Below are 13,865 nucleotides of genomic sequence, written 5' to 3' on the forward strand. Positions count from 1 at the left end.
ATGGATTCATATTTATAAACTAATGAGAAGAGTGCCTGATAGTAGATGCTCAATCAGGGTTCAATATTGTTATTGCTATGGTTTGTAACTATTTAACAAATATGTAGAGTTTCTACTGTGTGGGCAGTCTGGTGCAAGAGGCTGGGGGCTAAATGGTCAAAGGGAAAGTTTACTTACTGTCTGTTTTTTGGGTTTTATCTGAGGGGACCAGATATTTATCAAAGAATTACACAAGAATATCTCAAGTTGGTGCTGAAATAAGTGCAGCCCAGAAGCTGTGTACGGGTTAGAGAGGGAATAGTGAGGGGGAATTAGCCTTCTCCAGGAGGTCTGAGAAGGCATTTCTTAGGAAGTGACAGGCAAGCAGAAGAGGATTATGAGAAAAGGCAGCAGCAGGGAAAAGGCCCTGGGAGAGGAGACGACATGGCACATCCCAGAGCTTGGAGGAGGCCAGGATGGCTGGTGTGCAGCACTGAGTGGAGTGTAATGGGGATGAGGTGGGAAATGTTGCCAGAGCCATCTCCAGGCAGGATTTTTGTTGTTGTTTTTGTTATTGTTGGTTTTTTTTTTTTTTTTTTTTTTTGAGACGGAGTCTGGCTCTGTCACCCAGGCTGTAGTGAGTGGCGCCATCTTGGCTCACTGCAACCTCTGCCTCCCAGGTTCAAGTGATTCTCCTGCCTCAGCCTCCCGAGTAGCTGGGATTACAGGCACCCGCCACCACGCCCAGCTAATTTTTTGTAGTTTTAGTAGAGATGGGGTTTCACTGTGTTGGCCAGGCTGGTCTTGAACTCCTGACTTCATGATTCACCCACCTCGGCCTCCCAGAGTGCTGGGATTACAAGTGTGAGCCACCGCGCCCAGCTGGTTTGTGTTTTAAGAGCAATTGGAGGCCAGGCGCAGTGGCTCACGCCTGTAATCCCAGCACTTTGGGAGGCTGAGGCGGGCAGATTACTTGAGCCAAGAGTTCAAGACCAGCCTGGGCAACATGGTGAAACCCCATGTCTACCAAAAATACAAAAATTAGCCTGTTGTGGTGGCACACACACAATCCCAGCTACTTGGGAGGCTGAGGCACCAGAATTGCTTGAACCCGGGAGGTGGAGGTTGCAGTGAGCCGAGATGGCGCCACTGCACTCCAGCCTGGGTGACAGAGCAAGACTGTGTCTCAAAAAAAAAAAAAAAAAAGCAATTGAAGGCAATTGTAAATCACTGAAATATTTTTCTGTTTGGTTTCTTTGTTATTTTTGTTCTTAATGACAAGGTCTGATTTACTTTTGGAAAAGTCATTTTATAATAGCTTTAGTGGCACAAACAAATCAATGGGAGCCTGAAAACTATAATAGCTTTAGTGGCACTAACAAATCAAAGGGAGCCTGAAAAAAAAAGAGCACACTGTCTTTTTTTTGTTTTGTTTTCTTAATTGACCACTTCGTAAATTTTTTTTTTCCTGCTAGATTTTGAGTTCGTAGATGTGTTCACTCCAAGATGATAACCACTAGCTACATGTGGCTATTTAAATTAAAATTTCATTTAATTAAACTTTAATGAAGCAAAAAGTTTATTTCCTCAATCACACTTGCCACATCCGTAGTGCTGTGCAATGACACATGGCTAGTCACTTTCATATTGACAATACAGATCTGTGGAACATTTTTAGCATCTTAAAAACTTCTCGTGGATAGCATGTAAAAATTGTGATATTATAGTTTTTAAAAAATACCTTGATAGTTCTCCAATTAACAATGATGAAAATGTACATAGTACTTGTTCAAGAAACATTTACTAGAAGACAAATTAGAAGGGTTAAGATATCAATGTTCTTATAAATATTAAGATTCCTTATCCAAATGATTATTGAATATGATTAAGTTGGTTTCAGCCTAAATATATACATGAAGAGGTGACACATTTCTAAAATTGTGTTCCCTTTCTAATTATAAGCTCATATATTAATTACTAATTTTTTTCATAATAGTCATCCATTTTTCATCTTTATTAACTTAGAAAATTTTACTTCTTATTTAAAGCCCTGGAGCATACTTTTAAAAATGATTTTGAAGCATGGGTCTCTTCATTAGGTCAACATTTGTCTAAGTACATCTATAAATATTATGTTACAGGAAGAGGAAGGGTATTGAGCAAATTCTCTTCAACAATCAGACAGCTCTGTTTTAGGGACTGATATCCTTCCAGTTCGGGAGGAAGTGTTTCCAGCTAATTTCCAATGAGCTCCAGATGAGTAAGCTTTGACAGTTCACCCACATGGGGGGACAAATTCATCAAGCTACTTTTCCCCAGAGGTAAACATTGCAGCTTTTTGCACTGAAACAGCCCATCTGGTAGCATCTCACTATTGTTGTTGGTCACAGCTCAGTACTGCAAATTACTCAGATACTGGATTTCTTCTGGAATGAAGGTCAAGTGGTTATAGCTTAGATTCAAATAATGTAGTTTGCTGCATAGGAAAAGCTGCAAGGGCAGATTCTCAATATTAATAAGTCCCCAAAAGAGCTGCTCTAGGTTAGATAATGCCCCAGTTTATCCAGGAATATAAGTAATGTTATTGTGCCATAACTTCAAGCAGGAAAGATTCTGAAGATGCTGACAGCTAATGATCTCTTTCACAGTTTTAAGGTTATTTTCTTTTAGGTCTAACTCATGCAAATTATTCAGGCTGAAAATGGAGTATGGAATGCATTCCAGGTCACAGCTGATCAGTTCTAGGCTTTTCTTATTGACCATCGTTTTCAAGTTGTTCAGCACAGCCGGTTTGCTTCCCTCATTATCAAGGGACAATTCTGCAGTGAAGGCAAGAGGTCTGCAATGACTTGTGGGATCTGGGAGAGAGTGCTCTTCAAGTAGAGGGTCCTTGGATTTTTTAAGTCCTGAAAGCCTTCTAACTGCACAGTACTGAACTGTTGAAGGAGAACACAGCCTCCCTGTGTGGGACAGAAAAGGTTCCCACACAGGGGAAAGATAAGGTTCCTTCAGATTCTTCAGGTGAAATACCCAGCATGGGATTTTTCCCATTTCAGGATGCTTCAGGCAGAGGATTTTAAAATTCTGCTCCAAAAGGCCAGTGCAGGATGGTCTACTACCAGAGATGAATGGTCCACATGAAGATCCTTGAGGTTGACCAGCTGTGAGACGGCAGAGGACAGCTTCACCTCTGGGATCTGCTCCAGGCTTAGCAACTCCATTTCAGTGAACTCAAAGACATTTGTCTGGAAGACCGTTGAGCATAAAAAGATGCAGTTCTATCTTGTCTTGGACATTTTCCACAAGCTAACGTTTCATTTTCTCAACTGTCCATTTGTTACTGAGGTTGATCTGTTTCAGTTTGTTCTCACTGACCTCTGATAGGAATATGGAGAAGTGTCTGGAATAAAAAGGATCATACTGATTAGCCAGATGAAGGATGAAGGTAAAGTCATTCTTGACATCAGGGATGTCACTGTAGTTGCTTTTTTCTCTTAACACCTCAAAGGAATATTGCTTCGGGGATCTCCTCAGCATCTACCACAGCCTGTAGGAGGAGGTCAGACTGTAGAGTATATCCAAAATGGCATAAAATGAAGCCAGAAGCTTCAAGATTTCTGCGAAGGAATAGACACACTGGTAGGCTTATATCCTGTAAAAGCCTACATGTCAACTGAACAGTCAATTTAAAGAGTGATGCAGGTTAAAAAATATGGAACATAAGTTATGATGAGCACAAAATGACTTTGACTATTATCTGCTTCAGATACACACTATAAATGATGTCCTTCTGCTCCACGTGCATGCGGAATCTTCTCACTTTTTCAAACATGGCTGTGGCCTGTTGCCCCTCCTTCTTGTCCAGGCCACTGGAAGTTGGGCTTTCTATACCAGCTGACTCCAAACCGGGCTGTGGGTGGGGCAGTGACTGCTTTCTGGAATCTATGTCAGTTGAACACCCTGAGGACGAAAGCAAAATCTTGGACTCGGAGAGTTTCAGAGGCCTCACTGACTGCTCGGCCACTGTTTCTGACAGGGTGCAGGTGGTCCATGGAGAATTGAAGCACTTACAAAGGATGGCCACAAAATGCTCAAGCTTGGAGCTGGTACCTGGGGTAGTGAAGCCATAAGTTGCTGCAGGCTGCAAAGAAGAGTGTGTGCAAGAGCACCAGGTAGTGGAAGAACTTTGCAAACCAATGGAGCTGTTTCTCGTAACAGACAGCATTGATGTAGGAGTACTGCTGTCAGTGGAGGTCGTTCTGGATTCCGAGTGGGAGCGGAAAGTGGTGTCCTGGGATTAGAGGATGTTTTTATGCTGGCTTTCAGATGTTCCAAGGCATGGTGCAGTGATTGTCAAATTCCACTTTGTATGAAGACAGCACAGAACCCTGCTCTGTGTCAGCTGGAGAGCTCCAGCCAGCATGTCCACATGATCAGCATGATGTAATACCAGAAGACATCCTACCACGATTTTAAGATGTGATAAGGTGTCTGCTAGTAAACATTTTGGCTCGGTTAGTGTAATCATGACTTTCCCTTGTAGGAGGACAGAAATATAATGAAAAAATATTAAATAAATCAGAAATGCTTCAATCAGGTGATCTATACCTTTTGAAGTCTCTTAGACATACCATCTCTGTGTTTGTCTTCATTCCTATGAATGCAGGCCAACTGGAACCCTGCAATTAGTCTCAAATTGAAAAATTTCCTGTCTTTGGCCACAGGGTCAATGGTGGATGAGGCTAATGAGTGTGGTATTGAAAACACGGCGTTTTCAGTACCTGTGGGCCATCCAGGTAGTGAGGTACAGTAGGCAGCTGGAAAACAAGCCAGAGCCCTGTGTGACTCCAGCCCCGGGCCCCAGGCCCGCACATTCCCCTCCATTACCAATTTTAAATAAGTTGTCACTGTAATTGTGATTGAATAAATACTAGGCCTTTACAGAAATTAAGTGGTGGTTTGTATCTCCCATTTCCCGTCCACAGGAAGAATTACTAGAAATCCTCTGTTTAGTTGTCTTTTTGTTTGTTTCTACTGAGCCCATCTTTCAAGGATAAACACAAGGTGCCCGAATGAGTATGTTTCAAAAATTATTTCAGAAAAAAACAGCAAATAAATTACAGAAACTTAACTGCACATTATGTTCTTTCCACCCTTTGTTTTTCGTCTCTGACCCACTATCTGCGTAGGCAAGATACTTACCTAGGCAGGAAAAGCTATGTTTTTTGGATAAGATTCATGAGGCTTTTCCTTGCAGTCCATCTGTTGGGTCCTCTGCCTGAGGGCAGAAAGAGCTGTTCTGCACCATTAATAAAACTGCTTTCCTCCCTTTCCTATCTTATGAGCTGAACTAAACTTTACAATTCTTTTCTAAAGTAATTTAATACTACTTTTATTTAACGACATGTCTTTCTCGATAGTTGCTGCAAAAGAGACCAACTATTTTCAAGATTGGGGGATAATTTTTCTTTTTTTTAAACCAACTGAAGAAAGATCTAATTAAAATATGTTTTTGCATCAAAGAGATTTGAAAATTAGAAAACAAGATAACCCTCAGAATGGGGAGTTCTTTGCCTATATTAAATTTAGTTTAGATAGTTTAGATTGTGCCTTGGGATGTCTGTCTGTCTATCTATCCATCCATCCGTGTATTTATCTATCTTGGTCTGATTATTTACTTTTAGAGTCCAATTAGAAAAACAGAGCTCATACTCAGTAACTTAATCAAAAGAATTTAATATAGGAAACAAATACCAAAAGTGTTAGAAGAGCTAACGGTCAAACAGGGAGTGGTAGGACCCTTAGGCAACCCTGAGAAGAGTAACAGAAGGAAGCCGCTACCACCTGGAGAGCAGGAAGGGCAAAAGAAAAAGGTGATGAAACCAGAGCTTGGGAGCTAGGGCTTCGCTGTAGCAGCTGGGACCCTGGGCAGATGCAGCCACTGCAGGGGTCCCACCCGGAGCAGGGAGGACAAGGTAGATACATTCTGATTTCTCCTTTCCTCCCACCCTCCAGTGTTCTCTTCCCTGTTGGCCTCTCTTGGTCTGATGCTTGGAGTCTGGGAGCCTGGGAAATGTAGTAGTCAAAGTTATTTCTCTGAGTTGGCAGATCAAAAGAAAAGGCAGTAACACAACTTGGGTTTCTTGGGAAACAGACAGTTAGATGGAAATGAGCATGCCTGGGATTTCATTAGAGTATGTTCTTGAGATCAGCACCTGTGGAAGGCAAGACAAGGAATTGGGGTCATACAGAGGATTAATGTGAGCTGCAGTGCTCATTGGGTGTGATGCTCATTGGAGGCTGTGCACCTGTGGAAGGCAAGGCAAGAAAGTAGGGCTGTGCAGAGGGTGAAGGTGAGCTGCAACGCTCGGTGGATGTGATGCTCATTGGAGGCTATGCCCACTCTACGGACCTTCTTAAACTAGTGTGAGACCCTCTAGAGTGGTCCAGGAGGGAGCAACCTGCCCCAGGAAGGAGGAGAGACTTTGGGCAAAGTGGCTATCTTTAGCTGAGACACTCCCTATAGGTGACCACTCCCAGCAGCTGGAGGAGTAGTGGTGCCTTTATCTCTGAAGGGGAGTCCAGGCACCTGACCACAGTGTCCATCACAGGCAGGGAAAGGATGTGAAAGCACTGTCTGCACATTGTTGATTTAAAAAAATAATACATTGATGAAATGTAAAAAGTGAAAGTTCAGTTTGCCTTTTTAACTTAATTCTGTTTATGATTTACATATTTCCATGTCCCAGGCTGTAGATCTACCTAAATTAAAATATGTATATTTTAAAAGATTTATTGATAAGAAAATGTTTACAAAATAGTATTACATGCAAAAAGATGAAACAAAAATTGTATATCGAATCATTTGTCAGTTATATACGTATATGGGTTTGAGTGTGTAAATGCATTTAAAACAATAATAAAAAAAATAGGGCCAGGCTGGGTGGCTCACGCCTGTAATCCCAGCATGCTGGAAGGCCGAGGTGGGTGGATTGCTTGAGCTCAGGAGTTCAAGACCAGCCTTGGCAACATGATGAAACCACTGTCTCTACCAAAAATACAGAAAATTAGCTGGGCATGGTGGCATGTACCTGTAGTCCCAGCTACTCGAGAGGCTGAGATGGGAGGATCACTTGAGCCTGGGAGGTGGAGGTTGCAGTGAGCCAAGATCATGCCACTGCACTCCGGCCTGGACAACAGTGTGACAGCCCATCTCTCAAAAAAAAAAAAAAAAAAAGAAAAAGAAAAGAAAATAGATCAAAAATTTTAAAAAATGAAATGGAATTTTTTTTGGTAGAATAATATGGATTCATGCCTGTTTCTCTTTTCTCTTTTTTCTTTTTCCTTTCAATAAACATACTGTTTGAGAATAGTTTTAGATTTATAGAAAAGCTGTGAAGCTTGTGCAGAGTTCCATATACTCCATGCCCAATTCCTCTGTCATTAACATCTTACATTAGTAAGGTCCATTTGTTACAGCTCATGAATCAACAGTGATACATGATTATTAACTGAAGTCCATACTTTATTCAGAATTACTTGTTTTTTCCCTAATGTCTTTTTTTGTTTTTTTGTTCCAGTACCCCATCCAGGAATACCACATTACACTGAGTTGTCAGGCCTCCTCAGGCTTTTCTTGGCGAAGCGTCTCAGACTTTCCTTGTTTTTGATGACCTTGACGGTTTTAAAGAGTATGAGTCATGTATTTTGTGGAATGTCCTTCAACTGGGATATGTCTGATGTTTTTCTCATGATTATACTTGACTGACGTATTTTTGGGAGGCACATGACAGATGGTAAAGTGCCATTCTTAACACATCATTTCAAGAGTTTCTGCTATTAATGCTATTAATAGGTCTTGTCATTGATGATGTTAACCTTGACTACCTGGCTGAAGTAGTCTCTTTCAGGTTTCTTTGCCATGAAGATACTCTTTTTTTGTCCCTTTCCATACTGTACCTTTGGTAGAGAGTTACATTCCACCTCCATGATGGTGGAGTATCTGCATAAATTATTTGGAATTCTTCTGAATTGGAAATTTGTTCTCCCCCTTATATTTATTTATTCAGTCTTTTTCAGTATGGAGTCATTAATGTCTACTTTATACTTTGAATTATAACCCAGTACTCTGTTTTTCATGTTTTTGCTTAACTTGTTCCAGCCATGGCCACTTGGCAGTTAATTTCTGTGACCCTTTGACGTGTGTATGTTTGTAAATGTTTAGCACTTCCTTACTTTCTGGCCCTACAGGATGTTCCAGGCTTTTAGGTTCTCTTGACTTGTTTTTTTTTTCCTTACAGATTTCTTGATATTATATAATGTAAAACTAGTGTGTATAATCAAAAGTCAGTTTCTCCACCCTGCAAATTAGGAGTGGGCTTACATAAACCTTTGTGCCTGAACTCTGCATTTCCCAAAGGTAGGCATCACACCACCCATGCCTCCATTGCACTATATGTGTGGATTAGTTTTCAGACATCTCCCTTTCTCCAATGAAGTGATGAATAACCAGGTTATTACCTCAGAATGAAGCTGGCCAGATGTGCACTTTACCTTGGGAATGATTTAGGCATAAGATCGGGGAGAAGGAGAAAGGCAAGCATGCTTCCTCATGTGGGCAGGGAGCCATCTTGGTTTGTGTGATCAACTTGATAAATTCATCTCTGTTCAGCACCTGGTCATCACCTCTGTAAACTCAAAAATCTCTCATAGTTTTTGGTGTGTCAGCAGTCCACGAAAGGCTTTACTGGACCTCTGTGAATCAGGGTCTGTCATGCAGCTGCAGTTAGATGGTGACTTACAGTTGGAACAGCAAGGGCTGGGGCATTTAGGGGCTGGCCAGGCATCTTTCTCTCTCTTCATTCAGTCTTAGGGCCTCCCCAGGTGGTCTCTGTGCACGGAATGGTTGGGATTCCTCGCAGCATGGTGACCTCTGTGTAAGGGTAACTGCTTACATGGAGGCTGAAGGCTTTAAGAGCAAGTATTCCAGTGATGGATCTACATAAGTTTAAAATAATTGGATAGGATTTTATGTTGTTTGGATTTACCAAATTTTATTGTATTTGCTCCATTATTTATAAACAGAAATTTAGGTTATTTGCAAGTTTTTGCAATTCCAAACACTGCTACAATAAATATCTCTGTGTGCATATCTTTGTATGCTTTTGTGAATATTTCTAGCAGATAATAGAAATGGAATTGCAAGAGTGGTAAATATGCACACTTTGAATTTAGGTAGATTCATCGAAATGACCTTTTAGGAAGGAACTTAACACTTTGTGAAGACAGTGTCAAAAGAGTATTTCTCCTCAGGTGCTTGTCAGTGCTTGTGATTATCAATCTTTTTAATGTTTGTTCATTTTGTTGGGTAGAAAAGGGACTCATTGATTTGTAGTTCTTTGATTTTTTTAATGAAAGTGAATGTTTTATATTTTTATTAGCTATTTTCTTTAAATAGTTGGTTTATTACTTTTGGTATTTTTAAAAATTGGGTTTTTTTTTCTACTTGATTTTTATACCCTATTATCTATTGTCATATACCAAAAATGTCTTATCCTAGTTCCCCATCCCAATGTGGTGGATTTTTTTTTTTTTTTGGCTTTACAGGAATTTTCAATTTTTATAAACTCAAATGTATCAACTTTTCCATTATAATTTTTGGATTTTTGTGTCATACTTGTAAAGCAAAATTGTAAAAATATTTGCTCATCTTTTCTTCTGGTGATTTTATTTTATACCTTTAAACATTTGCTCCATTTGCCATTTTATTTTGTTGTCAAGCAAGAGATAGAAAGTTTGTTTACTAAGCACTTTCCTCAAGATCTTTTTTCTCAATAGATTGCCTTTCTTAAGATGCTGAAGTAAATCAGTACAATAGATAAAGAAAGGCCACGAAAACAGCATTTTGCTACTGTGATAGTCCTACTGAAGACAGGAGACAGTTAAAACCATCAGACCAAGAACAGAGGAGTGGATGTTTAATAATTCTGTGATTACTTCTGGGGGTTAACTATTTGCGAATCTAAATAGAAGTTCCAGTGGCTGGAGTCTGCATCTGAGGAGGGACCCTTTAGCCTTTTAAAGAGTGATTCTGCTGTGCAGTTGAGGTGTTTTCTGTCACTCTCCTTATTGATGAAATGCTTGTGTCTCAAGATTCAATGACGGTCTACAAGTCATGGAGTGAAGATGAACCTCAAAGCTCAACGAAACCATTACTTTATACTATGAGATGGATGTTTTATTCTTTGACCTTTAACTTCAGAGAGAAATGACCTGTGAAAGCACTTGGTGAGATCTTAGTAAAGAAGTGATTTGCCCACTGAGGCAGAAGTTATAGGTGCTGGTTATCTTTTTCTTCGAAAATGTTTGATACTTATTGAAACAAAAATGAAAGAGCATAATAGGAGAGGAGAATAATTGCCCTAGAAATATCAGCTGTCTGGAGGGCTTGCAGAAACCCAGGAAAGATTTCAAATATAAAGGACCTGCTGCAGGTGAGTTTCTGACCCCTTTTCTGCTTTGCCTGGGGAAGTGAGGCTCCTGGGTTGGTGTTTCAGGAGCTTCTGAAGACAAGCTTCTCATTCTAATAACCTGTGTTCAACCAAGAATCTTATGTATGTACATATTTGAGGTAATAGTCGTTTTGTTTTTTTTTTCTGAGATGGAGTCTCGCTCTGTCGCCCACGCTGGAGTGCAGTGGCGTGATCTCAGCCCACTGCAACCTCCGCCTCCTGGGTTCAAACAGTTCTCCTGCCTTAGGCCCCTGAGTTGCTAGGATTACAGGCGTGTGCCACTACGCCCGGCTAATTTTTTTTTTGTATTTTTAGTAGAGACGGGGTTTCACCATTTTAGCAGAGACGGGGTTTCATCATGTTGGCCAGGCTGGTCTCGAACTCCTGACTTCGTGATCTGCCTGCCTTGGCCTCCCAAACAGCTGGGATTACAGGCGTTAGCCACCGCGCCCAGCCGAGGTAATAGTCTTTAAGAGAAGAGGGTACAGGATATAGGGTCAGTGGTTATTCAAATAAAGGTATGATTAGTTTCCAGAGAGAAGTAAATTTGTAGACATTTTACATTTATTAGGTACCATAGAAAATATTTAGGCCAATCTTTATTTTTATTGATAAAGGGACATAAATAATGTAACTTTCTCAAGATCACAAAGCTCCAAAAGTAATACATGTCTTAATTCAGATATGAAACCATTGAGAGTTACTGGTCTCTTTGTGATTATGGTCACAATTACACCAAACTTATATTTTTAATTGAATATGACTGGAATTTTAATGTGTAATTTACTTACAGTTTAACTGGTAAAATATGAATCATTCCTGCTTTCTTAAGCCAGTCTTTTAATTTGATACTTCATTTTAACCTTTCCTTCTAAAAAAATTATTTTGTCAATTGTCATTACCAGCTCCCATGAGTTACTGATAGAAGTTTTCTTTGAGTCTGTTCTTCAAATGCTTATTTACCAGGATAATTAATTAAAAAGAGAAATGATGTAATGATTATTTGCTTAAATATCAGAGGTACTAAAATGCCTTTTTTCTGGATTACTAATTTTAGTTTAGAGAAGAATCTGATAGTTTTATTTGTCCAAGATACTAGTGCAACCAAGTCTATACTATGTTTATCTAAAATAATTGTTTATTTTTATTTTTATTATTTTTTTCTTCAACTTCTATTTTAAATTCAGGGGTACATGTGCAGAATGTGCAGGTTTGTTTCATAGGTGAACATGTGCCGTGGTGGTTTGCCGTACAGATCATCCCATCACCCAGGTATTAAGCCCAGCATCCATTAGCTGTTCTTCCTGATGCTTTCCCTCCCTGCACCCGACAGGCCCAGTGTGTGTTGTTCCCCCCTCATGTGTCCATGTGTTCTCATCATTTAAAATAATTGTTTTGAGCTGCATTTTCTATTACCAGTGACTGCTAACATTATATTAGATTTAGGGGATTGTGTTCTCTTTCATGTACATCATATCATACTTGAAAGTTAAAAACTATACTTGTGATTATCTTAATTTTTCATTTAGAGAAAGGTTAAAGGCCCAGATCCCCTAAGTGACATATGGGGACCACTTAAGGATTTCCATTTCATGTCGTAATCGTAAAACTTCTCAAACTTCTCTGACTTTATTTCTCTTGTCTTCTGTTCTTTTAAAAGAAAGATGTGACAGAAAGCACAAAAGATCCCCAAAAAGAGTGTGAGGTTTTCTTTTTTTTTTTTTGAGATGGAGTTTTGTTCTTGCTGCCCAGGCTGGAGTGCAATGGCATGATCTCAGCTTACTGCAACCTCCGCCTCCTGGGTTCAAGCGATTCTCCTGCCTCAGCCTCCCCAGTAGCTGGGATTACAGGCACCCGCCGCCATACCTGGCTAATTTTTTGTATTTTTAGTAGAGACAGGGTTTCACCATGTTGATCAGGCTGGTCTTGAACTCCTGACCTCAGGTGATCTGCCCGCCTCAGCCTCCCAAAATGCTGGGATTACAGGCGTGAGCCACCACGCCCAGCCGTGTGTGTGTGTGTGTGTGTGTGTGTGTTTTAATGAATACTGTTCTCTTTATTCACAATTAGCATCCACTTAGACAAAATCTTATTGTTCTCTTTATTCACAATTAGAATCCACTTAGATAAAATCTATTAAACTCAGCCTGCTACTAATTCCCCCCACTTACCAAATAATAAAAGAAGTTGGTGTTTTTTTAAATGCATGAGATTCATGACACTGACACAAATTAGAAGCAAGTACTGTTTGACATGATGGCATACGTCCAGCAATTTCATTAATCATTATTGTAAAAAAAAAAGGGTTGATGGTGGATTCTTGGAAAGTCAAACAGAATTGTTGTGATAAGTCTTTGAAGCATGTTTTTGTGGACTTCTGTCTTAACATTACTCATTTTAAAGCCAATATCCTTCCTTTTATGTTTGTGGAAAGTGCAGTACTGGCATCCGTAGGGCAGAGATTCTTTTTATCCATAGAAGCAGGAATCCCTTTTTAGGGAAAGTGCTTGTGATCTTAGCTTGCTTAGAGCTCATGCAGAGAGGTCCTAGACGTGCTTTAGCAGCTGGGCTTGAGCAGGTAGTGACAAGGACTACCTTATGTGCGGATCTGTGCAGAGGCAAAGGAAACCAGTAGGGTTCCCCTCTGTTACGTTGCCATTAGCCTACTGATTGCTTCTTGTCAGTCTTTACAAGCAGTGGTTTGGTAATAAATGACCTTGCCCACCAAGAACAAGAGTGAGTTTTCTAGCTTATTTGGGGTTCCTGTTGTCATTGTGTGTGTGTGTGTGTGTGTCTGTGTGTGTGTGTGTGTAGTTTAATAAATTACTTTAAAGTTTATAAAGGCCAGACATGGTGGCTCATGCCTGTAATCCCAGCACTTTGGGAGGCCAAGGCGGGCAGATCGCCTGAGGTCAGGAGTTTGAGACCATCCTGGCCAACATGGTGAAACCCCGTCTCTACTAAAAATACAAAACTTAGCTGGGTGTGGTGGCCCATGCCTGTAGTCCCAGCCACTCAGGAGGCTGAAGCAGGAGAATCGTTTGCACCTGGGAGGTGGAGGTTGCAGTGAGCTGTCATCACTGTACTCCAGCCTGGGTGACAGTGGGAGACTCTGTCTCAAAAAAAAAAAAAAAAAAACACCCAACCAACCAACCAAACAAACAAAAGTTTATAAAATAACTCTTCCATTACTTCTTTACTACTTCCCCTTCCTTCTATCATTGTCATTTTCAACCTATGCCAGCTGTAAGTTGATAGATATTCCTATAATGATTTCTGTGAATCTTGAGACCTGTTAATCAGATAATAAATATTACTATTCCCATAATTGCCAAGGCTGACATAATTATGAGGATGTAGGGCATTCTGCTCTAA

The 13,865-nt window shown here is 40.2% G+C and overlaps 2 protein-coding genes across 2 annotated transcripts in view; one reads left to right on the forward strand and one right to left on the reverse strand.

The window, feature by feature from the left end:
* The window catches only part of ENPP1 (ectonucleotide pyrophosphatase/phosphodiesterase 1), an 85,809-nt gene that overhangs the window by 15,594 nt on the left and 56,350 nt on the right, over nucleotides 1-13,865 (forward strand). The window lies entirely within an intron of this gene.
* On the reverse strand, nucleotides 2,110-4,540 carry LOC129473611 (volume-regulated anion channel subunit LRRC8B). The gene is given in 11 exon segments (XM_055264281.2): nucleotides 2,110-2,798; nucleotides 2,801-2,937; nucleotides 2,972-3,071; nucleotides 3,074-3,221; nucleotides 3,223-3,623; nucleotides 3,626-3,721; nucleotides 3,724-4,093; nucleotides 4,095-4,351; nucleotides 4,354-4,407; nucleotides 4,410-4,474; nucleotides 4,476-4,540. Coding segments are annotated over 11 exon segments (2,349 nt in total). The 5' UTR covers nucleotides 4,508-4,540.

The sequence above is a fragment of the Symphalangus syndactylus genome, chromosome 2 (assembly GCF_028878055.3).
Source record: "Symphalangus syndactylus isolate Jambi chromosome 2, NHGRI_mSymSyn1-v2.1_pri, whole genome shotgun sequence".
NCBI classification, from domain to species: Eukaryota; Metazoa; Chordata; class Mammalia; order Primates; family Hylobatidae; genus Symphalangus; species Symphalangus syndactylus.